At 40.3% G+C, this 27,126-nt stretch overlaps 1 protein-coding gene across 1 annotated transcript in view; it reads right to left on the bottom strand.

The window, feature by feature from the left end:
* Positions 1-27,126, bottom strand: part of vwa8 (von Willebrand factor A domain containing 8) — a 210,269-nt gene that overhangs the window by 163,433 nt on the left and 19,710 nt on the right. Inside the window, exons 5-8 of the mRNA XM_048239952.1 lie at positions 14,207-14,374; positions 13,787-13,951; positions 13,620-13,669; positions 8,889-8,997 (exon numbers count right to left, since the gene is read on the bottom strand). Of these exons, the coding sequence (XP_048095909.1) occupies positions 8,889-8,997; positions 13,620-13,669; positions 13,787-13,951; positions 14,207-14,374 (492 nt within the window). The remainder of the gene's footprint in view (positions 1-8,888; positions 8,998-13,619; positions 13,670-13,786; positions 13,952-14,206; positions 14,375-27,126) is intronic.

The raw sequence follows: 27,126 nt of genomic DNA, 5'->3' as shown, positions 1-27,126 counted from the left end.
AGAAAGATAAAACAACAGTCCTTAAGAAATAGGGCAGAATAGTAGCCTGGAAGCCAGCCGAACGTAGCCCTGTCCACAACATTTGATTAGATTAGATTCAATTAAATTCAACTTGTCATTGTGCAGAATACAAGTACAGAGACAGCGGAATGCAGTTTGCGTCTAACCAGAAATGCAAAAAAGCAGTGTGATACACACAGTATAGGCATGTGGTACATAAACAGTATAAGATATATAGTGCAGTGTAGACAATAGTATACAGTTCAGAAGGTGGAATGGTTTACAATAATATAAATTAACCATAAATATGTGCAGTGTATTAACAGTAACCTTATAAGAGCAGAATAGATATGGATATGCACTGCACTATGAATAATGTATGAATGACTGTTCAGAATTAATCTGTAGCCTTGGGTAGGCTTCTGCAGAAAACAATGTTGTTGCCGATTTAATACTATCTGGCGACGTTTTTAATAGGCTACGCAATAGAGGCTTAGACAACTATGACCCACGTTTTGGTTTCGTAAATTAATTTGCCCTACTTCTTGACTGCAATATAGTCAATTGACTGCTTGACATGTCATTTTTATTTTTCTGTACAATAAACAAATACATCTGCTTTATGCCGCAGAATTACATTCATATTTGGAACTTACATAGTCCAATGCATCGTTCCACTACGTTAGTGTTTCCCAAAACCATAGTAGCAACGTTAACGCTCGCGAACCACTATCATAAAGTTGTGTAGTTACAACTACACCTCTCGACCTGTGGTAGAATGCTAGAAGCATAGTTCCAGGGATCTTCATGTCAAAGACGTCACTGACGCCAGTTATTTGTTTGCAAATTAATAATTATAAATATATTTAGGTTTCTAATTGATATTTACACTTCTAACCACCATACATCCATATTTTAAAATGCCCAAGGCAGAAAATACATAAATTAAAAGTCAATTTGCAGCCATGTGCACGTAAGTAAAAGTCATACACTTGCAGATAATAATAAGGTGGTGCGCACTTTTTGACGAGTCAGCTGAGAATATGTAGCCTTTGATTTTCATGGGGGGGGTCCTTGTTAGTTTACGCAAACCAAGCCAAGAAGGCTGATTCTGATTTTGATAATATGATCTGCACAAAAGATAAACTTAGGTAAACAACGATGTCAATATTGTTGTCAACGTCTTAACCCAGATTCGAACTCTTGGACAGGGGACTGGTAACTGCTGTGCAACGGCGCTGTCATCTGCCGCCTTAACATAACGCGCCACAGAAGTATGTGCAGATGCCCGTTCGCTGCTACTAAACGTCATTAACCACCTTAGTCCAGACTACTGAAGTTTGGAAACTATCATGGTCCAAACTTACAGTACTATGTAAGCACGACAGTTTTGGGAAACAGTAAACTTACATGTTGGTTAGTTGAACGATGCATCCTGTTAGTAAAAAGCTAAACTCCGTAGTTGTACGGGAAAAGCCCCCCAGATCAGCTTGTAGGCCATTAGCAATCTGTTTATTTTATTTTATGAAGCCTATACAATCACATGCCACATTCTCACTTTCAATAGACAGATGCAATAGCCATTGGCCAAGTATTGAGTATAAAGCAATTAAGATAGTACCCTATACAAAAAGTACTTCATACTATCATAATAATTTGTTAAAACGAATAGCATTTTGCAACTTGACAAAACACTGGATTAAATATCGTAGGCACAGGAGAAAACGTGTACATCCATTGGCCCGTGGGGAGATCACATGCCAGTTGCCTCTCCCTTCAGTATGACTTGTTCGGCTGTGAGCTTGTTTCACCAAAAAAAAAACTATTACAGATATCAATGCGTCTTTGTTCATGGGTTTGGCCTCACAGCAGAGGCTTAGACAACTATGACCCACGTTTTGGTTTCATAATTTGCCCTACTTATTGACTGCAATGTAGTCAATTGACTGCTTGACAGGTTATTTTTATTTTTCTGTACAATACACAAATACATCTGCTTTATGCCGCAGAATTATGCACTTGGATAGTCTATAGAACGGGCACATTTTGGAGAGAACGCACGCAAGAATCTATAGGCTATTTGTGGCTGGTTACCAGCAAACAATGTTTAATGCATTACCTCAAGACGTCAAACATTTTCTAAACAATACAAACAGAAAGGATGCAGCAGGCAGCAAATGTAGAAGAGTCATTTCCAGTGGAAGAACAAAATGCTGAATGAAGCCCAAATTTATGAAGGCATATCTGGCAAGTTGTTATTTTTTGAAGACGTAAATGGTTGGGCTATAGGTCTAGTTTGCAAGAAGGAGACATAAAGCGTGAGCATGCCACACTATCCACAGCTGTGGTAGCGGGGGTAGGAGGATTACTGTTAGCGCAGGATTTATATAAAATTCTTCAACAGAAAGCCTGCCTCGAATGCAAGCTTGTGGTTTGCGCAGCCTACAGTAAGTAGGTCTAGTGAGTTAGGAGTCCTCTAGACTTCTTTTCAGCTATCTCAGAGGTGGAAAGTTTGCGTTAGTTGGGGGCAGGGCGGGTTAACAATTCATAGACCCTTGGGAACAAATGTCTGATGTCCCCCCTGCCCCCCAGCCAACAACGGAATCGGGCGGTCAGTTAATAGGCCTATCGTGAAGATTTGTATTGCCATTTAAGGCACGAGCGCATCTGTGAGGCCAAGCCTCACCAAGTAGCCCGTTTGTTTACAACTAACATTACATTTAATTAAACTGCTTATAGGCTATGCCGAAATAGTTTCAACATTTTGAATATCAGTGTCAGGAGAATTAGGAAATGCCTTATGGCTGAAAGCTGCTTGGGATCCCCCCTGTCAAGCAATAACCATACAAAAAGTTAAAAATAGATGACATGATCGCATCACTGACATAATCGCCAAATAATATAGCCTAGATATTCCAATATATTCGAATACATGTGTTTATTTTAGAGGGGATATTCGAACGTCATTTTTGAGCAATTTTGACAGCCCTAGTCCACTGTAGGCTACGCCAATCGTCTATTAACACCTTCCACTAACCCCGGTGAGTGGGGGTCGCTATAATGCATGTGAAATAGCACCATTGAGTAGCCTATGCGAAATAGCCTTAAAATCGTTCCGGTGTTGTGTGCCTTCTGGTTTCTCCACCTACTGGTTTCCTTGCGCGTGCATGCGCTGCAGCAGTTGTCAGACATTCACAAACAAGTTGTTTTAGGCGGTTTGAAGTCGCTTTTCATACGCCATGAGCGCTCGGCTACATTACAGCCACTCGGACAAAAGACATGTAAAAAATATATGTTTTGAAAACTAGCATTAAACTGGATTCGATCCCCAAAAGCAACACCGATGACTCTCTCCATCCTGATTCCCTACTCTTTGAGTCAACTAATATGTTACGCGAATCAATTAACTATTGTAGGCTACCATTAATTAATAATGTAGGCAACACCCAGGTAACATGTTGTCCAGGCTATCTGAAACAAGGGGTTGCCTCTCATCTTCAACAACTGGTTACGTTGGGCTGCTACAGTCGTCAGTGCACTGTGCACAGTAGGCCTATGCTACTCTTTGTGGTTGATCAACTAAAAATAAAAGATGTATTTGGTGATGACGTTATTGTAGGCCTAGTAGACCTAAATTCTGAGAAATTAAATGGTACGAGAAACGATCTACATAGCACACCAGACCGCGATGTCTTCAAGGGTTGAATGAAGGGAGTTTGCAAAAATTAGTGTATTTTTCAAGTCAATAAACATTCTTAATTTTCTAATGTCTTTGTCAAGGAACATCTGACTTTTAAAAACCATAGGCCTGGTAGTCGCTCAGACAAGGAGTTATAAGATAAAGGCAATACCATTTGTGTCACCTAATGCAGTTCTGTGAATTAGCAAGATACCATCAGAAGGCAACAATAATAAAGCACAGTGTCTTGCGGCGTGCGCTCTCTCCCGGCAGCATAAAGCTGTCTGCGTGTTGTAGGCTAGATTTGCGTGAGTTCTTTCTATCTGCTTACTTTTTGTGAGTTGCGACCACCTAGGCTATGTTATAGGCGTTCTATGAGGTACCAGTGTTTAGCTGTGTCACAAAACAATAAGCTTTGTCAGACTACTTTTTAAAATGATATTCAGGGCTATATACATTTTAAACATTCGGGCTGAAGACCGACAAAGCCTTCGTTAATTCTTCAGGTGGGAAGTGTCAGGAATTTTCATACGAGGACGCTCTCATTGGTGGTTAGTATATGAAGTAGGGAATTGACAGCAACATATCCAATCACATTATGAGAGATGCTGAATTTAACATAAACTGCGATGTTTGATTTTAAATTAATGTAAATTTAGCGGGACTGTAAGCTGTCACACGTGGGTGCCCGATGTTTTCAGTGGGTGCCCGAGAGACGGAGCATCCACGGTATCGGGCGCCTATGACAAGCGTATCTGGCGGTTGCATCCATTACAAACAAACATGCAATGTGAGCGTCTGGGATTGGGAAGAGCACTAAATGCTCTACTGAATAAGCACAAAAGTCAAACCTTTAAATGAAAAACACTCTTTAATAATCAAAAAAATAAACCGCTAATGAAGTAAACTTGTGACCATCAAAAATCGTTTATAGCCTGTAACTCCGTGATAACAGGGACGTAACAGGAAGGCATTTGGCTGAGCAACGGAGGTTAATATGCTCTATATTTTGTCCAAATGATGTCTGTCTATCATCGTTGCTTTTCGGAGAAAACCAGAATGTTTCATTTGTCCTGCGTTTCTTTCACGGCTGCAAGCGGGATTCACTTTCGCAGTTAACCTAATATTTCTTTATTAGGGCAGGGCAGGCATATTTCTGGCAATTAAATTATTTCTAAACCAGTCTGCTAAAGTTTGTAGTGAAGTCTGTGTAGGGTTTTCCAGGCTCCATTTCTTTTTACGAGACACCCTGCTCACTTGAGCCATCTACCGGTTGTTTGGGTTTGCGTCACACTGGGAAAATACAAATTAAAGTCGCGTGATACCGCGTGATCCCACGCGCGGACCGCGAGTGAAGCTGGCCAAGTCGAAGCACTGCCCACTGTATGTGTGTGTGTGTCTGTTTATGCGTATGCTTGTGTCTATGTGTGTGCACATGTGTGCGTGTGTGCCTGTGTGAGACGTGTTTGTGTCTTTGGGCTCTATTTTGATGACCTATTACGGAAGTATCTTTGTGCAAAGCGCAAGTAACTTTGTGGGCGGATCTTGGGCGCTGTTGCTATTTTACCGACGGGATAAATGACTGTTGCGCCCTGATGCAAATCTAAAATGGGTTGGTCTGCAGTAGCTACATTATTCATGGGTGTGGTTTAGGCGTAACGTGCAATAAACCAATCAGAGCATCATCTCACATTCCCTTTAACAACAGGACGCGCTTGTTCCATGGCAGATTGCTATTATGATGGCGGATTTCTCAGGCACAGCCAGAAGCGTTCACAGCAAGGAGTGTTCAGTTTGGAACAGTTTGCTATTGATTTTTCTTTTTGACAAAATGTAAATACAGAAATGTCACAAAGACATACTTTCCGATGTTTTGGGCTCACTCTAACAGAATCACTATGAATGAATGGTGATATTTTTGCAATGTTCTTCTGTCAGATAAGCTCTCCTCTCCCGTGCTGCTGCTTGGACATTTGGGTTAAATGGCATCGGCATATGCAGTTCAACGTCTCCTTAAGTCCTCTAATATTTCCTCATTTATATCATCATCACATCCATGATTCATGGAAATGGTGTGTACGCTAGATTTATGCTTATTTTCCCACATCGTCATGGACACCACAATGATCCCTTGTATTTTTCCTTGTATGTATGTAATTATGTATGATTTGCAGAAATGGGAACTGCTGCGTCTGTGTATACAACGAGAGACAATTTATATGTGTCTTCACATTAAGTTGACCTACTATAACTTCCTGCAACTGTACAAGAAATTGTAGTCTTGCTACTTTCTTTTACCATCTATGGTTGCTGGTTATCAGCACACAATAAACAGATTTAAGCTAATTCACTAACTCCAGACTTCAAGGCCATCATTGGATATAAAACGTTTTTGAAAACAACAAAAGGATGGAGGGAGCAAAGGATGGAGGTAGCAAAGGAGTTATTTCAGATGGGCAAGGTAGGCAAAATTGTGGTGCTTGTCAAAACATTAGCGTTACAGCTGGAATAATGATTATAGGCTGATGTTAAAGCTAACGCGATGTTTAAAGCTATAAACAACCGTAAATTGGGACAAAACTAAAGGTAACTTTAGCCTTAATAGGAATTGTTTTCTGAATCTGCAGGGAACGTTTGCGCCGGAACACGCCTCCTCTTTTCGCTGAACTGCCCCCAGGAGCGCAAGTTCATTTCCTAATTTAACGACCTGCATCTGTGGAGAGAAAATTCCTCTGTGCATTCAAGCAACATAGGAATGACACAAGCGCCAGTGTATAAAGTCAATTGTGCTTGAGTGCACGATGTGTGTGTGTGCATGTGTGTACATTTCAACTTCATCCGGCAACCCTTCGCTCAATTCCACCATCTGCAGGTCGATTTGTGTACAGTCACGAAATGTACACATAAGTTAATTTATTGTATGACCCCCCATGAAGGGAATTTCACAAACTCAGCATGCATTCAGAGGGTGTCATAGTGATCCTACAGGTAAAATGTTGTTAAGTTCTGAACATGTCAGCCTGCGATTACGGCTCCCACACACAGTTGCATGCGTTGCAGTGCTAGGGATGCATCCCATTCACTTTACATGGGCTTACATCATCCGTTGCCGAACTGAACTGTGGGTCCGTTGTGTTGCGTTGCTCCCGTCGCTCGTGTTGAGAAGTTCAACTTTTGCTGCACCAACGGACAACAACAGACGGCACCAGCCAATCAAATTACGGTTATACCTTAAGTCATCTGCATAGTTACCGTCGGGAACGCCCACTGGCATGCGTTGACGGAACGCAACTGTGTGTGGAAGCCATTACAGAGCCTCAGTTTTGCTTTTTCATTTTTAACTATTAGGCGCTATTCCGTAAATGAGTTATGGGATGGGTTGAGATGGCCCCTTGAGTCCAATGCACAAAAAAATGTGGTCCTCCTAGGCTCTACAGCTCTCAACATATTCAGAGAAAACTGTGTCCGCCCTACCCTCCTTTTGAGGGGTCCATCAAAACGAAAATTAATGTCATCCTTGTGGGGCTACATGCCCACCAAGTTTCGTCTTTTACTGAATTAATTAAAATTAAAATTACTGAAGGAAAAAAAAAATCCGGAAGAAAAAAAACTCTAAACCTATATGACCGTAGCGGTCATATAGAGTAATATATTATAAGAAAAACAGAATAAATATGGATATTCAGCATGAACTGTGTATAACTTATGCAACCCACTGTATGTACAGTATCTTTGAGGGACTGAATCTTCCTCAGTATCTGATTTCTTCTTCTGGCTCAGTGGTGTACAGCCCCATGTGTATGAGGCTACTGTGACGGTAAACTGGCATTGAAGCATAACATTTCATATATAAAAAATTGGGTAACACCTTACTTCACAGTATCGACACAAGAGTGACATGACACGGTCATGAAACATGAATCCTAACCCTAACCCTAATCCTACAACCCATATCCCACTACAGCACCACACAGTCCATCAACCTTAGCTTACCGGACACTACCATGGTTCTTTTGCCCCATTTGTATATATATACAGTGGGGAGAATAAGTCTTTGATAATATAATATAAGTATATGTAGGGATATTTTAATTCCAAAGGCCAAGGGAACTTTATCAGGATGCATAGTATCCTGGATCCATAAAATAAGTGGCCTTTCAAAATAAAAAAATCTGCCTGCCTCTATAGGAATTTAACATAGGGGTCGAATACTTATTACCTCTGTATTTTAAGGAAGAACATTTATTTATTTACGATACATTCTTCATTCACTAAAATTGGTGTTCGGGTTGGATTTTTAATCATTTTTTTTAATTAAGGCATTAAGATCAATTTCTAACAGATTATTTTATATTCCTCTTTTTAGTCAACTTTAGCATGGGTTCAAATACTTATTCTCCCCACTGTATATATCTTTCTTAAAAATTTAACTTGGCTACTGAGCCCACTCGAACCCATGACCCTTACAGCCTCCAAGTGACCTACAACTACAATACCTTTCCCCTTCCCCTTCAGACTCTAAACCCCTCTTTCTATTATTCTTCACAGCACCACTTTTTCCAACACTATGGATTCATTCCTCTTCCACTTTTCCTTTCTTTTCTTTTCTCCCCCCCCAAACTGCATTCTACAGAGGCAGTCTTTATTGTTGAGGTCAGACACGATAATCAACTAAACATCTTGCACTCGCTAAATCAAATAAAAAAATAATAAATCAAATAAATCTTGAAGTTAAGTTAATATAAGTTTGAAAACTTTCTTTGCATTCATTTGATCAAGACACACTGGTAAGAAATGCTTTACATTATTATTATGGACTTAAAACGTTCTGAAATGCAAAATAAAAATAATAATAGAATCATAAAACATGCAATTAATTGTGGTTAACTATTAAAATTCAGCGATTATTCGTGATTAAGAAAAAACATTTGCATTTGACAGCCTAATGTGAATATTCAGACCTTGAAAAAGGATTAATCAATCAAACCTGATGAGGGCTCCAAGAATGCAGGGAGAAACTGAGAATGGTTTAGACTGTCCGTATAGTGTTAAGATCTTCGATCTGACCCAAGCTACATACACTGCCAACAATTTGTCGCTCGTCGCTCATCACCTCAAAAGTCAATTATTTCACAGCACCAATGGCTATTTCAACTGACTATTACATTAACATTCAAACAATCCCAATCATGACATTTCTAGAACTTACCAAGACTTTGACAGCTGGACCCAGGTTATCCACAGGGAAATCAGGCAAGGCCAAATTAGCAGACTCTTGTGAACATAGGGTGGTTGCAAAAGACAATAGCTGTGATACCCTACGAGAAGGGGAAAGGAATATCAGCCCAGTTTACCTCATGGTCAGCAACAAATGCCTTGATATTTTGACACAGCTCAGTTAATATTAATTAATTACATGATCCAGAGTGTACACCATACTCAAACAACCACTTCAACATTGTTTTCAAAGAGGGCTAAATCAGCATTGCTTACATTACATAGCAATACATAATAATATAGTTGTACAGGCAAGTTATATGGTTATGTTTACGGTCATGGAATTTATCAGATGCTTTCCTCTAAAGCAAATTACAAAATAAAGTAATACAAAAGTTAAAAATTCAGAGTTAACAGTTTTAAAAAGTTGGTAAGACTACATTAAGTAACAACTAGAATTGCTCTCTAAGGAACTGCAAGAGTGGGCTTGACCAGGTGCAGGGCACCAAAAGGATTGCAACGGTACCTCATTTTTGAAAATTGGGCACACAGATCAAAAGTTATCTGCATTAACGCATCCAACAAGCCAAAATGCATAAATAAAGTGATTGCTATACTGGTTGCTAGGGTAATCATGTTGGTTGCTAGGTTGACATTCTAGAGAGAGTTGTTAGGTTGTTGCTAGGGTAATTAGGATGGTTGCTAGGGTGTTGCTAGGGTACATATGGTGATTGCCATGCTAAATAAAATGGTTGCTATGGTAATTATGTTGGTTGCTATGTTGGTTGCTAGGGTGACATTCTAGTGGTGGTTACTAGGTTGTTGTTACTAGGTTGTTGAATTAAGATGGTTGCTAGGGTGTTGCTAGGGTCATTAAGATGGTTGCTAGGGTACATATGGTGGTTGGTATGGTAAATAACATGTTTGCTAAGGTAATCATGTTAGTTGCTATGGTGGTTGCTAGGGTAATTAAGATGGTTGCTAGGGTGATGCTAGGGTCATTCAGATGGTTGCTAGGGTAATTAGGATGGTTGCTAAGGTGTTGCTAGGGTGCATTTGGTGGTTGCTATGCAAAACAATGCAGTTGCTATGGTGGTTGCTAAAGTAATCATATTGGTTGCTATGGTGGTTGCTAGGTTGACATTCTAGAGGTGTTTGCTAGATTGTTGCTAGGGTAAATAAGATGATTGCTAGGATGTTGCTAGGATAAATAAGGTGGTTGCTGGGTTGTTGCTAGGGTTATTAAGGTGGTTGCTAGGGTAACAATATAGTGGTGGTTGCTAGATTGTTTCTTGGGTAATTAGGATGGTTGCTAGGGTGTTGCTAGGGTATCTTTGGTGGTTGCTCAGCAAAATAACGTGGTTGCTATGGTGGTTTCTAGGGTTATCATGTTGGTTGCTATTGTGGTTGCTAGATTGACATTATAGAGGTGGTTGCTAGGGTAATTAAGATGGTTGCTGGGTGTTGCTAGGGTATATATGGTGGTTGCTAAGCAAAATAATGTGGTTGCTAGGGTGATCATGTTGGTTGATATGCAAAATAATGTGGTTGCTAGGGTAATCATGTTGGTTGCTATGGTGGTTGCTAGGTTGACATTATAGAGGTGGTTGCTATGTTGTTGCTAGGGTAATTAAGATGGTTGCTAGGGCATTGCTAGGGTAATTAGGATGGTTGCTAGGGCATTGCTAGGGTACATATGATGGTTGCTATGCAAAATAACACTGTGGCTAGAGTAATCATGTTGGTTGCTAGGTTGACATTATAGAGTTGGTTGCTAGGTTGTTGTTAGGAAAATTGAGATGGTTGCTAGGGTGTTGCTAGGGTACTGGTGGTTGCTATACTAAATAACACGGTTGCTATGGTGGTTGCTAGGGTTAAAGCCAATCAATGAGTATGCAGATTAATGTATGCAGGTCAGTCTGTGCGGTCACATCATTTTAAAGCCAATCCAAGCCAACCCATGTGTACAGGTCATGTACATAGTCTGCAGCAGATCTACAAAGATTTGTTTGACATGGACATGGCGCTGTCCCATCTTTTTAAAAATTCAGAGTTAACAGTTGGTAAGACTACATTAAAGAAAAACTAGAATTGCATCTCTGAGGAACTGCAAGCGTGGGCTTGATCAGGTGCAGGACACCAAAAGGATTGCAATGGTACCTCATTTTTGAAAATTGCGCACACAGATCAAAAGTAATCTGCATTAACGCATCCAATAAGCCAAAATGCATAAATAAAGTGATTGCTATACTGGTTGCTAGGGTAATCATGTTGGTTGCTAGGTTGACATTCTAGAGAGAGTTGTTAGGTTGTTGCTAGGGTAATTAAGATGGTTACTAGGGCGTTGCTAGGGTAATTAGGATGGTTGCTAGGGCGTTGCTAGGGTACATATGGTGGTTGCTATGCAAAATAACATGGTGGCTAGGGTAATCATGTTGGTTGCTAGGTTGACATTATAGAGTTGGTTGCTAGGGTTAAAGCCAATCAATGTGTATGCAGATTAATGTATGCAGGTGAGTCTGTGCGGTCACATCATTTTTTAAAGCCAATCCAAGCCAACTCATGTGTACAGGTCATGTACATAGTCTGTAGTAGATCTACAAAGATTTGTTTGACATGGACATGGCGCTGTCCCATCTTTTTTACATGACCTTTACAACTGTTGCTGGCTAGGCATTGAACTGGGCTTCATTTAAGGATTCCAACGGTACTTCTTTATATTTTATATATATGAGGGGCATAAAAGGGTTGAAAGTTCAATATCATAATGATGTCAGATACAACCTTACACTTTCAATGTCCTAATGTATTTACTAGGCTAGATTGGAAATGACTCTTACTCAGTCCAAGGACCCAGTGGTGAGGAAAGTTGCACCCACAGTTAATGCAGGGAGGAAGTGGAACCCAGAACAGGCAGTTAAGCAAGCTCAATCAGCATTGAAGCATAGGGATATAATGGGCCACATGCAGCATGGGCGGGGGGATCTAGGGGTGGGCGTAAGTAAACCCTTGTGGAGTAAGGCTTCTGCAGGAGAAAAGAAGAAAATGGTAGTGGAGGAAATGCATAGACAGGAGGAGGCTGTAAGATGTACTAAGGCAGTGTCGCAGGCAAAACAAGGGCAGTGGATGAACTGGGAAGGGGTGGGAAAAAGACGGATTAAATGGAAAGATCTATGGGGTATGGAAGCTGGTAGGATCAGATTTATGTTAGGTGCTACTTATGATGTTCTCCCATCTCCCAAGAATTTAAGTCAATGGTTTGGTGAGGATGATAAATGCATAGTTTGCTCGTGTGTGGGCAGTCTCCACCATATCCTATCAGGGTGCAAGGTAAGTCTCACCCAGGGGCGGTATCCGTGGCGTCATAACCAGGTATTGAAATGTGTGGCAGCGGCAATAGTGGATAAAAGGAGAAAAGTCAATTCATTAGCAGCTAGTAAAGGGGTAAGGCAAATTAACTTTGTAGGTCAGGGGGATAGACCTTGTTCCGCGAAGGCCAGGTGTAAAACCGGCCAGTTGAAAAATGGGGCGGGCTGGGAAATGAAGGTTGATCTTGGCCAGCAGATGGCGGTACCTCCACATATAGTGAGTACTAAACTACGACCCGACGTAATTCTATGGTCGGATTCAGAGAAGATAGTTCACTTCATTGAACACACTGTTCCTTGGGAAGACAGAGTGGAAGAGGCCAATGAGCTGAATAGAGCTAAATACACAGATAGCAGAGGAGGAAGCCAAGCGAGGTTGGAGTGCATGATTAAGGCCTATTGAAATCGGTGCACGTGGGTTTGTGGCCAGATCTGCTATTGGCTTGCTGTCTGAATTGGGCATTTGTGGTCGAAGTCTAAGGCAGGTGGTTGTCTTTAACAACATGAACGGGCAAGCGAATGGTTGTGGGTAAGGAGAAGTTACCCTTCCTGGGGCGCAAGCTAAGGTAAGCTAACTGGCTCATTTGTTTTGTGTTTGTGATGGACTGTGCCTAGGTTGGCTAAGGTTTTTTATGGTTTATGGTTCAGTCCGCATCAACGGGACGTACCAACCTAGCCAACTTATACCATGCCTAGGTTGGTTAAGGGTATTTGGATGTTTGTTGTGGTAATATGGTGGCAGCATGGGGCATAAGCTAACTGGCTAATTTGTTTTGTGTTTGTGATGGGGCCTAAGCTAACTGGCTAAGCTAACTGGCTAATTTGTTTTGTGTTTGTGATGAGCTGTGCCTAGGTTGATGGTTGGTTGGCAAGGGTTTTTATGGCTATGGTTCAGTCCACATCAACGGGACGGACCAACCTAGCCAACCCTTGACCATGCCTGGGCTGGTTAAGAGTATTTTGGGTATTGGATATTTCAATGTGGTAATATGGTGGCAGCATGGAGGGGAGTGTCTCCAGGATGCTGGTTTCACTGATAAGCCTTCATGAGGTGTCGTGGGCCTAACTTAACGAAAAATCGGTGAATGAGGGTGCCCACTTGATAACCCCAATGACATGCCGCATACTATATACTGCTGTTGGATGGGCCATTTGTATTGTGTTTGTGACCATTTGTTGGCGGATTTGTGGGTAGTGTGCCTTTTAAAGTTAAACTTGAGCAGGGGCTTCTGAATGTGTTTTTACCTTGGATTTTGGCACAAGGGATTTTAACATCTAATCCTGTGTATTAATGTAACTAGCCGTTTAGAAATATATTTGTTGGTTACTGTAAATAGATGGGAGAAGTTCCTCACCTTTGTGCTGCAACATTTGGTCCTATAACATATAACAACTCCAGCTGGTCCTACAATAAAAACCTTCATTAAGTAAACAAGTCCAAACAGTTTGATTTGTATGCTTTTGCTTTACCAATGTCATACTGACTAATGTTCTAAACAGCATAGCACTTAAACCAGCACACCTTGAAAGGGAGGTAGTAGATGTCTCGAGCTTGGAAGCGTGATCGTAGAGGTGGGTCAAGTGGGTTCCCAGTGTATCTTGGAACAGGCAGCCCCAGGGCAATAACACGGAAATCCTCACTCACACGTACAATTTTCCAAGAATCAAGTTCCTTTTTGGTGTGCTCCTGTAGACATTACATAATACTACTCTCAAATACCTTTTGGTTCTATCTTTTTGTTACATTTTAAGCCAATAGTGATAGCAAAACACTTCAGGTTTACACATTGAAGCATATTCTGAGAGACAAATACAAACACATATTACAGCTTAGAATCTGTATCTGTCTGAATCTGTATCTTCACTGTAATTTCTTTTTCTTTTAATTTCAGATATTTATACAACCTTCAAGTACTGATAAAATGGGCAAGGAAAGGTCTACCTCTAGGAGTTTGTCATAGCGCTGTGCCGCCATAAGAAATCGTCCATCCTCCAGTTGCATTTCTCTATTCTCCAACAGGTTGTTTAGAACTGGTAGCACATTCCTCTCAGCTTTTTCCAGTCCTTCCAGGACAAGGATGCGCCCCTCAATGGCTGCACGGACTGCACACTAGAACAGAACTTAACATTACAATGCAAAAGTCTTCCCATGTCCTTGCTTCACTCATGTACATAAAGGTTGATACTGTACTAGTTAAACTTTTTAGGTCAAGCACACTCTATTCTCCAGATGCACTCCTCCCTGCCACAATATTGCCTTTACCACTGCTAGTGCAGCAGATTAGTAAAAAAATTGTTCACGTTGGTATAGAAGCATGAAATTTGGCACAGATACTCTATTTTGGAAAAAGACGCTGGCCACTCAAAAATTCAATATGGCGGCTATTTTTCAAGATGGCCATTGCTATTCAATGCTTATTATATCAATTATTCAACAGTATAACAGTGATTTAAGCATATAATTTGATACAAATACTCTCTAAAGGAAATGTTAATGGGAAAAAATGCTTGTCCCTCAAAAATTCAAGATGGCCGCCATTTTTAAAGATGGCCACCATTCCTGTCGAATATTAATCATTTCAATTGTTCAAATGGTGATGCAAGTATAAAATTAGGCAGAAATACTCTTCAAGGAACACTCTTTTGGGAAAAGGCATGTTTCACTCAAAAATTCAGGATGGAAACCATTTTTCAAGATGGCTGCCATTCCTGTCCTATGTTCATTGCCACTGTTTCCAAAAAGTGATACAGAAAATATGCCACAAATATTCTGTTAAGGCCAATTTTTGAAAAAAACTGGATGGCCAATAAAAAATTCAAGATGGAGACCTTTTCCAAGATGGCCGTCATTTCGGTAGTATGTACACTGATGCACACATGCATGTTAGCAAAAATATTCTAACGCCCACACTTTTAGAAAAAGGCAATTGCAAAAATTCAAGGCATTTTTCAAAGTGAGTGTTGCTTTAATAGCCTCCCTGCTTGGCAGTCAGCAAGTGTTGTATTGGGGGCAACATATCCAGGAAGGTGTTCATATACATCATGGTCCAGAATTAGGAAATCGGCTCTCGCCCACTGCAAACGTACTTTTTTATTCACATTTGCAATTGCACAGTTCTGTGCAAGTGAAACCCAATCTAAAACAACTGCTTTCGGGCAAACATGTCAAGTCTAGCCTCATCTACACTGACAGCTGTGCTTGATCGATCATACAGCAGGACCACAAACTTCTCAAGGATCTCCAGGTCACTATTGTGAAAGAGTGGAATGTTGGTGCCAATCATTTTATAGCCATCATGTTGAGAAACATGATGGGTAGGTGGTGATAGGAGGGGTTCCTTTGTGGCCAACATTTCATTCAATCAGTTGATCTCTTGGCTGACATGGGATTTTCATTTGCCATTTTGGGGGATTGTTGTCTGATTAAGGCCGAGGGGTTATCCTTTTACCACCTCAATCATAGACATAGTACACATTCAAGTATGGGATACAACTAGGTTTGGGTCACCTACACCTAGCTAGATCATTCATCCAGTGCCATTTAAGTCCCGTGTGATCTGTACACCTTCCAGGTAAGCATACATGAACAAGTCATGTATTGCCCCGCTTACCCTTGGCTCGGCTCTCCCGTGCTGGCACAACCTGTCAATTCAGGTGCAGCTATCTAACTACATCTAGCATCACCATTTGAAAAAGGATTCAAGAGAAATGGCGGCCATCTTGAAAAATGGTTGTCATCTTGAATTTTTGAGGGACAAGGACATTTTCAAAAAAAAAAACATTCTTAAGAGAGTATTTTCACAAAATGTTATGCCTACATCACTGTTTGAACGATTGACATAATGACATTTGACAGAAATAGCGCCATGCAGGGCTTGAAAACGAAATTATTTTTCAAACGTTCCGTTCCGAACGGTTCAGGTAGGCCTATGTTTTCGTTTTCGTTCTTGCATGCGTTCCGCCACCAACATATCGGTCCTGAACCGGTTCGGAACGCAAAATATCGTTCGTTCTTAAAGTTCCGGCAGTGTTTGGCGGGCCTATCAAGTCTATTTTTGTGGACTTTACCTTAGAATAGACGTACTCATCAGGGGCGCCTGTAGGAATTAATGCTATGGTACGCTATTGATACAGCCCTATACAGGCTAAAGTTACCTTTAGTTTTGTTCTAGCGTAACGTGACGTCTGGCTTTAGTGCCAGACAAGCACACCAATTGCCTACCTTGTTCTTGTCCATCTGGAATAACTCCTAGCTTTGCCGCCTCCATACTTTCTGTTTTCGTTGTTTAAAACTTGTGATATCCATGATGAGTATTGAGTTAGTGAATTAGCTCAACATTGTGTGCTGATAACCATATATAGATAGCCGAGTAAAAGAAAACAACAAGTAGCCTATTGCGTGCCTGCGTGCGTATTCTCTCTCCTGCTCAAACAAAATGTGTGCACGTTAATTTTGATAACGTGTTCACTAACTTTACGTAATAGAAAATGGTAAATAGTTGGGAAGGTATGGTAGGCCAATTTGGTGTGAATACACATACACACAAGGGACATTTTCTCTCACTGTTGAGTAGCCTGATGGTACGCACAGTGCGTACGGACGTACACCTGCAGGCGTGCCTGGTACTCATTATTTCCCCTTGATTTAGCCTATACCGTAGCTATGCCCAAAAATAATAAAATCACAGGCGGCATCCAAAAACATTCAGATGGGCTATCCATCCCATAGCCTACAGACTTACTGTAGGCCTAACCTATGCCTATAAATAATTTCTTATCAAAATATTTCTGGATACGTGCTAAACTCCTTACCTGGTTGTAGCCTAAGTTTTATCCATATGGAGATCTTCAAATGCTTGCGCTATAATTCCAACCCTGTTTATAAACGAACCTGTCTGTTGCTGACAAGGCCTATCTCAAATTTCCAGTTTAACTCTTCTACATAGAATAGGCTATAATTGCGCCAAACATTTCAAATCCGACTTTAAAAGCGACAAGGCGTGGACAGGCAAAATAGGCTATTACGCATAGGCTACAAACAATTTCCAAATAAGTTTCAGTAGCCTACGCTACGAGCTGGCCTAAGATCCTTAGTGGCAGACGGATAGGTTACATTACAACAGCAAGACAAAATATACACATTTGGACCAAAGGTCCATTTATTTGTTTTTTTTTTTTTTTTCAAACTGCAGAAATCAAATTTTTAGGCTGTTATATAGAGAACGAAAAAAAAAACATTATTAACCGGTTTTGTGGATTTCAGAATAACGTTTCTGTTCCGGAACAGTTGAAGACCATTTTGTTTTCGTTTCCGCTCCTCGTAAAATTCCGTTCGTTTTCGGTTTTCGTTTTCGTTCCTTGAACCGGTTCGGAGCCCTGCCGCCATGTTGAATTTTTGGGTGGCCAGCGCCTTTTTCCCAAAAAGTGACCCTAAGAGAGTGCCAAATTTCATGCTTCTATACCAATTTGAACGATTCTCTTGAATTATGCCATTAATCTGCTGCACTACGCATGAAGGCATCAAGTTTATAGGAACATTCTGGGATACAAGCTTATTTGCTGCGATGATACATACCCTCCTCATCTCTGCATGCAGAATCTCAGTCTGACGCACCCACCGTTTAGCCTAGTATAGCTCATTGAGGTGGTTGGAACCAACTAGCTCAGGATTGGTCATTTTTCCCCCGGAGGGCCACATTACTTTGATAAAGTAAGTCAAGGGCCACACATTGGACAATTTAAAGAAGCACTATGCAACAATTTTAGCAAAAATGACCATAATTTTACAGGTAGAGAGTGGTCCACAAGATGGTTCTACAACACTTTCTGAGTCATTTGGTGGGTGCTTAGTCTCCCACTATCGCTTCTCCGCGGAAAAAACGAATATGCAACTTTCTGGACCCGGTCCGGGTAAATCCGGATGTGACTCGGTGGATCATACTCCATGGGCCAGGACCTAAAAAAATCACATATCGGTATCACCTGAGGTGGCAAAATCTACCAATGATTTTTGTAATCCTCCATGCCTGAGGGACATTATTTGGTATGATAACCCTCTCTAAGTGGTAGCTTAGTTGTATTTTTCCTAGCTTGTATACCTGCACACAGTAAATTATACAATGCAAGCCTATGTACAGATATGGGTGCCTCACAGTCTGGAGGAAGGTGGGACATGTCTTAATCCATGTTATACCACATCTACATGACATAAGCTTGTAGAAAATATAAAATTTAGATGGATGATTTAGTTTTTCATTAATTCATTGAATGCCAAGCTGTTTTCGGGAGCTTTGTCCTAGATTGCCAGCAATCTAGACCATTGTTGATGATTTTTGTACAGCCACAGCATATTCTGTGTTATAGCTATGAACACATACAGTGGCTCGATTAAAAGGTGAGACTTTAAGCTCTCGGTGGGTGCAAACCGCGTATTTCTACACGCCTCTGTTCCTGAGAAATCCCAAGCTAAACAGTGGCTAGTTTTCATCAAAATCGCTGTTTTTTTCTAGAAATGGAGATATAACGTCTTTCATGAAATATGAAGTGTTGCCTGTTACTTACTTGTGTAAACTTTCCAGGAAGTGATCAGCGAGACCTGGCGAGACTGCCAACTAGTGATAGACCCACGAAAATGGCCTGGTTTTGACCTGACGTGCATGCGTCACTGATTCGACCCAAAGCGGCAACCGAGTTATGATAAAATGTCCAGATTTTCATGAGTTTTCATTCAGTTTTCATGAGTTTTCGATCGTCATATATTTCATTTCCATTCATCACAGAGTTCCCAAAATCACATATAAGGTGTGTTAGAGTGTCTAGTTTCGTAATTTAAAAAAAAAAGCTAAAAACGTAATATTACGTTTTTGGCACTCAACGCATGGGAAGGAAAAACGTAATATTACATTTTTGGCACTCAATGAGTTAATGATGCAGGCTAAATTAAATAAAATGTACACATTTTCGCCTATATAATACATTAATATATACATGCAAAAGGATGGAAAAAGGTGGATCAAGTCCAAACTCATGTTTTGTGACATCTAGAGAGTATGGGCTTTTAGAAAATATATGGATTAAATGGCTGAATAGGCATGTTTGGCTTTGATAGAGACCATAATGTCTTGACTGCAAAAATGGCTCAACTTTAGGCTACAGTGGAATTTATAGGTGGATGTGCTCAAACGTTTGAAGACAAGATTAATGAGGACTCAAAAATATATTTTTAATCTTCGTCACTATCATCATATTCATCCAGACTGGCATTTATGTTCTCCTCATCCTCCTCTTCCTCTATCTGATTGCTACAAGTTTGTAACCTACACAATTCCGTGCACTTTAATTTGTTTGAAAGGCAGGAGCAGTCAGGAAGTTTGCAGGTCCGTACACATTTGCAGGACAAGTTAGTTTCATCTTTGTCTATGTCTGAATCTTCCTTTGTGTACGCCCTGTAGCAGGATCTATGGTAATGGCCTTCTGCTGCTACTAAGTCACGACTGGATAGTACTCTTTTGTAACCTTTCCTGACGGCTGCTCTTCTGATTTTGTCATCAGGTCTTAACTCTGCGCATTTTGTTAGACTCTCTTTTGTCCTTTGACCTTTCAAATACTTGCTACATTCGTCACAAAATACAGGTGCTGGTCATATAATTATAATATCATGAAAAAGTTTATTTATTTCAGTAATTCCATTCAAAAAGTGAAACTTGTATAATGTATACATTTATTCTACTCATTATGACAATTTTGTTTTGTAAGTGTTTATTTATTTTAATTTTGATGATTATTGATTGCGTTAGCTTACGTTAGCTAGTCAGCTCATTCACATACATAGCAAAGATTCTATAATCTTTGCTATGTATGTGAATGAGCTGACTAGCTAACGTAAGCTAACGCAATCAAGTTTAAAATATATAGTTCTAGCATTATAAAAATCTGTTGACAACCAACCTATCATCTAAAGTTGCCCTACTACAATAGGCTAACCAAATGTGTTTTGTCTGAAATTCATTATTGACATAGGAACATTATCTTTGAGCTAGCCTCTCTCCACATCAAGGTTTGCAGGCTAACTTTTAGCTTTGAAATTTCGGTCAACATTTAAGCTATAAATATCAGTTAAACAAGCAGCACATAAACCTCAAAGAACAATATCAGTATCTACTAGTGCAGTTGGTATAGGAAATGCATATGCCAATTAAAAAAACGTCGTACCTTCGTCTACTTACCACTGACGATATCAGGCAGAAAGCAATGGAAGTGAATGGGGCTAAAGCACTTGCATACACCTATACCTACACATAGGCATGTATTGTGAATTGTACTGGGTATGGGTATAAAAGCCAGTAAAAATACAACTAAGCTACCACTTAGAAAAGGTTATCATACCAAAACATATCTCTCAGACATAGAGGATTACGAAAATCATTGCTAGATTTTGCCACCTTTGGTGATACCAACTTCTGCTCTGGCCCATGGACTATCAGTGGAAGTATCCAATCGCGCCTCGAAAATGTAGTCAGATTGTAGTTTCGAAGAAGACTGCAAAACGGACGCCGACTTGGCTTTGTTGCTGTTGAAATTATAAGTAAGTAGCCTACCTTGGGTGAACTTTGTAATGTGGTTTGATAGTCTCTTGAACAATGTGTTTGCGTGACTGTTTTATTGTGAGCCCTGTATGTGTTTAGCTTGGTTTCTTGATGGCTAGCTCGCTAGCTAGTGGGGGTTTAGCGTAGCAGTCACTTGCTACCGCAGCTGCAGGGGGAGCTGTGTAGTGAAAAATGCGAGCCCAAATCCAGCGAAAACCCAGAAACAGCGAAGGAATAACCAGACCTGCATAGTGCTTCTTTAAATAAAACATGAATCGCATAGTGTGGTTATGTTAAAATGTACATGACATAGGGTACATTACATATGGCAAACGCAAACTGATTTGTTACTAGGGTTGGGCACCGAAACACGGTTCTAATATGGCACCGGTGCCGACGCAAACGGTAGTAACTGCATCGAATAACAACGTGGATTTTGGTGCCTCATTTCGGTGCTTAAATAGCGTTTTTTTTTTTTTTTTTTTTTTTGAGGCATCACTGCATGTCATGCGCCATCTCTAACGTCTTGCTCTGATAGTAACACATCCAGATACAGTTAGCTAACATAAACACTGGATGTATAAACCAGAGGGGTGCACCATATAGGCGAGTGGACAGTGTTTGACAGCTTGCGTGAGCCCAAGTAGCTTACTTTAAAGCGATATCGTGAGCTCCTGTCAAAATCTAGCAGTGGGCCTAACTACACACAAGCAAAAGGCTATGAAACAACATCAACAGTAGCCTATACTTTACACAATATCCTTGCTAATGTGCTAACTGGCATTGATTTGAAATGTTATCAGCAAAGTTGTAAGGTGAAAACTTTATTTCACAGTGTGTTATAAACAACATAATGGCATGATATTAATCTTTCATGTGCATGAGGCCCATATAGCATCACAATGAATATGAAGATCATGTTAAAAGTTAGCTGGCAAAAACATAAATATGTATGTTACATACCTGATGTCACTGAGCTGTCAAAGAGGCTACGAAACCATCTCCGTACATTATCGCTAATTAAACTCAGCTGACTGGTGTTGTGGTGCGTATAGCCATAGTTGCTGTTAAAATGCCTACTAGGCTAGTGCTGGGAATCTAAACACTTCAACACCGACATGTAGCCTAACATGTTAAAAACTATTGCGTGTTATGGGTTAAGACATGACATTTCTTGAAGCATTTGGGAACACACTGAATTAACTGGAAAGTAGAATCCCTGTTAGATTATCTTGCTTGCAAATGCCGTTGTCCATGACCTGGCAGTTCTATGGCAAGCTGTTTTAACATACCTTATGGCAAACTGCCTACACTGGGTAAACTTGAAAGCAGAGCTTACCATTGTGTGTGCATGCATGGCAAGCTGTTTTAACATTTAAATGTATTATTCGTAGGAGCAATGAGATATTGATAGTAAATTGAATATAACAGTTCAATTTTATGTTCAAATTTGTCTTATCAATTAAAAAAAAAAACAATTCATGCTTCAGACCATTTTAATTTAAAACATTTTAAAAACAAAGTACCGGTTCAGGCACCGTTTCGGCACCGAAACCGTTTTAAAAGTATCGATTTAGCACCGGTATCGGATAAAACCCAAACGATACCCAACCCTATTTGTTACGATCAAATTTGAATTCATTCACAGTAGTAGACCTGCATCACCTGTTCTCTTTTCATCTTTGCAAAGTCAGATAAACTCCTATTGAACTCAGTGTTCAGGTTCTCGAGTAAAACGTTGTATCTCTCTGTGTGGCGGGATGGCACATCCAGTAGCCAGCGTTGGGAAATGTGTGAAGTACTTGTCGGTCATTTGTCAGAACAGGTTCAGCTTTGCTTTGAATGGTCGTAAATTACAATAAAGTTTGTGCATGAACATATTCTTCCCCTGCAACTTGACTTAGGTCATTCAAATGGCCCTTACATCCACTCCGAAAGAAAAGTTAAATCATCCAATCCGGATCTTGAAATTCTGGAAAATATCTAGCTTTACATTCGAGAAATGTCTCCGTTTCTCCTCTCAGCTCCTACACACTGTGAAATACCTTCCCCAGGCTCAGCAAGCGAACGTTTGAGTGGTCTGTGTCTTCTGCCTCACTCTCCTCCAGCAATTAGATTAATTGATAGTGGTTAAGTCCTCAGGCCTAGATTAAGTTGACCAGTTGTCACCACCATTTTGGTCTGACATGGTCAAGTTTTAACACTGAGTAGGTTTTTGCCCTACTTCTATTTCCTGTTTATGTGGCAAGATATTAAAATCATAACATATTACACAATATCAAAAATCCCTTCACAATTTAACATCAGCGACATGTTTGCTAAATTTCACATGAATCTGACAAACCATCTTTAAAATTGATCATGTGGCATCAGTGTAATTGCCATTCTTTCTGTTGCCAGTTGGTGGGACTATGCCAAATATGCATTGTGGGCATGTCAATATCATCATTACCAGGATAATCAATAACCTGTGAAATTTAAAACATTTCAAACAATGCATGGTGAATTCATAACACATTTATTATTTATGTGGCGGGGTATTAACTCATTGAGTGCCAAAAAGGTAATATTACGTTTTTAGCTTTTTTTTTTAAATTACGAAACTAGACACTCTAACGCACCTTATAAAATAAACACCTTTTAAACGAGCCATTGTATGTGTTCATAGCTATAACACAGAATATGCTGTGGATGTACAAAAATCATCAAAAATGGTCTAGATTGCTGGCACTCCGAAAACAGCTTGGCATTCAATGAGTTAAAATGTATAGTTTCACCATTTCGTCAAATTACAACATATCAAAAAAGGTTTCACAATTTAGAATCAGGAGCATCTTGTCATCATGTATACCAACTTTGACATGAATTGGATCCATCGTCTAGGAAAAGTGCGTAAAAATTGATCATGTCTACAACGCACAAAATCCCAATTTCCTCACTTCCTGTTGGGCGTGGCTAATGCAATGTATATATACAAAAGATGTTTGTCTTGGGGAGATACATACACCTACCAAATTTGGTGTGTGTAGCTGAAAGTATATGCCAACCACAGGATCAGTCACCTAAGGTGGCACTATAGAGTCTGTGGGCCACACCCAGGGCCAAAGCCTCTGTAACTGAGTAGCGGGCTCTACGACTGACTTGTGTACCAAATTTCATGAGTTTTCGACCATGGGAACCACCTCAAAAAAGGCTAAGTCAGGTCCAATGAAAAATAAATAAATAAAATATAGCCGCAACCCGTGACATTTCGCAATCCAACAAAGCACCAACGTGATGCGTTTGTGAAATGTACATATTTGATGCATGTGCTATTCGTTTTTTCATTTTATTTTCTGGCACATTTACTTCCTTGGCCAGGTGGGGGCACAATGCAAGGCAGGGCCATTGGGTGTCATCATAATCATAATATATATTAACCTGAGAAATTTCAGACCATTCACTTTAAGCAAAGAACATTTCTGATACACTGTTTGTTTGGCCAGATGGTGGCGCTATGTCAGGCATGGAAATTACACATGTGAATATCATCAAAATATTGTTATTTAATTAATATTTTGTTAATAAATTCCAAAAACTATTCTGACTTTGGCCAGCTGGTGGCGCTAAACCAGACAGGCATATTGGATGTTTGGATGTCATACACATAATCTGATTAATCTAATGCATCTGATTGTGATATACAACCATCCATCCAAGTGGAAAGAACACATTCCTTCTCTTGTCAATTCGTGGCGCTATGCAAGGCATGTTAAAGGAAAATTCCGGTATTTAGCACTTTGGGTCCCTTTTCTGGTTTGTTTTGTATGACCTAGAGTGGTGGACACCGAAATTTTGACAATTGGTCCCGTCTCGACTTTTCTGACTCATTTTGAATCGCCTTTGACTACTCAGAGTGGCTGCCTACAGGCATGCTCAAACATGTCCTAAAACAACCCTTAACGTTCGTTTTCAAAACTGTGCAACTCACCGAGTGGTAAGTGGTGACCCGAGCAACTTCTTCTTCTTCTCCTTCTTGTTACGTGGCAAGCAATGTATGTGCATTATCACCACCCTCTTAACTGGATGACGACTCTCTTTTTACAGAATATACAATAAAAATCCACATTGGTCCATGCGTCGTATGACAAGCTACCAGGATGGTTCCAGGATATTCTTGTAGCCAATAAGTAGACCTTTTGAATGACGTATGGTACACCCCCCCTCCCCCGTGAGGGAAACGCTGGGAAATTGAGTCCACCTTTGTTGTGCGTAAAGATAGCTTACTAGTACGTCCGGCGCGTCAGAGGAGAGGAAAACATGCCGAAAAGACAGGCAAAAGCGAAGAACGTGGAGGTCGAACCAGCTGAGGAAAGTACCAGCAGAATGAGTGAAAGTAGCAGTAGAAAAAGTGATGAAGAAATTAGTGACATTGAGGAAAGTGAAGTATCAAAAGAATCCAAAGGATTCATGGACTTCTTAGAAGGAAAGGACCCCGACATTGAATGGTGAGTAAACACTATATATTTGTAACAGAAACTCGCTATATGGTATGTTTATGTATATATTTATGTTATGGTGTATTTATGTTTCCCCGCAGCACTTTGCAGTCAAGGCGGCTGCCTTGGCAAAACAAGCCTTCCGCCTTAACTACGTCGTCAAAAAAAAAAAAAAAAAAACGTGTTACTTTGTCCTGTTTTCTCCCTTTCATTCCAAACCGTGACCAACACCAATCTCCCTTCTCCGCAGAACGCATTAAAAAATAAGAAGAAACGTGTCATGAATCAAAAAATAATCAGATTTTATAATCTTTACATATGTGATATGCCTCCGAAACAGAGCTAGTGAGTGGAGCTGAGCGGTGCAAATATCTCGCTCCTCGTTCTCAAGAATCAGTCAAATCGCGAACAGCCACAGCTCCGTTTAATTGTCAGGTGTGATGAAATGCGTTCATATTCCACTTTTTATGTCATAAAAGTTGCAGGCCTATGGAAAGGTTTAGTGGTAGGGTTGTCCAATGATCAAGTTGTTGCTTCAATTTGTGTTTTAATTTATGCGACGCACCGATGCTGGGTTCATCTGTTTGGCGCAAGTTTAAAATATTTAGCCGACTGCGTGATTTGTCATTTTCGTTCTTTTGGCAATTAATCCCTGATCCCTTTAGTTAACATTGCCAAGCTTGTTTGTTGTTGCACTACCAGTGTTGCAGTCTTTTAAAATAAATGTTCTGAGTGAAATATATTGCCGTTGCTATTAGTTCTTAGGGACCGGGGAGCTAAATTGACCTGGCGCAAATTTGAAGAGAAGCGGCTGAGTAAACAGCCACCTGCTCTCAGCACAGTGTTGACATGCGCATCTAATTGGACGCGCAAAACTGACAATAGACGGGCCTAGGCCCGTCCAGGCCCATCCGTGCCTACGCGTATGCTTCCTAAATTATTTAGCTAACTCAGGCCCTTGAAATGATCTTTTTAAAGCCAAGGAGGATGGCTTGTAACAATGCTAGTTGTCAGCCCAGCCATAAGTAGTGACTGATCACATTTGCACATTTTGTTGTTTTGCACTTTCTTTTGCACTTGTTCTATAGTTTGTAATAAGTCTTTGTTAAAATTGCACAAATTACACAAATATTTTGAAATATTTGTATACTGTTGTATAGTTTGTTTGATCTTGTTACTTTGTTCTTTAACTTTTATTTTAAGTTTTAAGAAGCTGGTTATTTATTTATAATGTAGTGTTTAATAAATAATTGTTAAATATACAGAGTCTGTAGTGTATTGTGTATCGCACAAACAAGACGCCAACACCCACACCCCCCCACCGACGGCAACCGATACAAGAACCCCCCGCTCGGATGGCAACCGATACTAGACAACCCCGGACCTATGACCTACCACCTTGGCTAACACATTTCCTGCGGGAAACCCTGTACAATAATCGTACTTTACATAATTGGGATGTTAGGGTTAGTGACCAATATGACTGTACAACCCCATTGATTGAGTGCATTGCCATGGGGGAGGGGATGCAATCTACCTGTGTGTGTGTGTGTGTGTGTGAGAAAGAAAGAGAAAGACACACACACAGGGGGATGGGGGTGAGAGGGACCTAGGTGTCATGGGGGAGGGGATGCAATCTACCTGTGTGTAGTGTTGCACGGTGTATCGATACTAAAAAGGTATCACGATGCCTTTATGCAAAAAACGATACGATTTCCAACGTTTTTAGAATCGATACTTAATTTTTTACTTATTAAAATAATAACGTTCTGTGTCTGTGTGAACTGCTGCTCTCACTG

This window comes from Alosa alosa, chromosome 3, assembly GCF_017589495.1.
Source record: "Alosa alosa isolate M-15738 ecotype Scorff River chromosome 3, AALO_Geno_1.1, whole genome shotgun sequence".
Classification (NCBI taxonomy): Eukaryota; Metazoa; Chordata; class Actinopteri; order Clupeiformes; family Clupeidae; genus Alosa; species Alosa alosa.
Note: the sequence above shows the minus strand (reverse complement) of the source record. Positions and strands in the feature narration are given on the sequence as shown.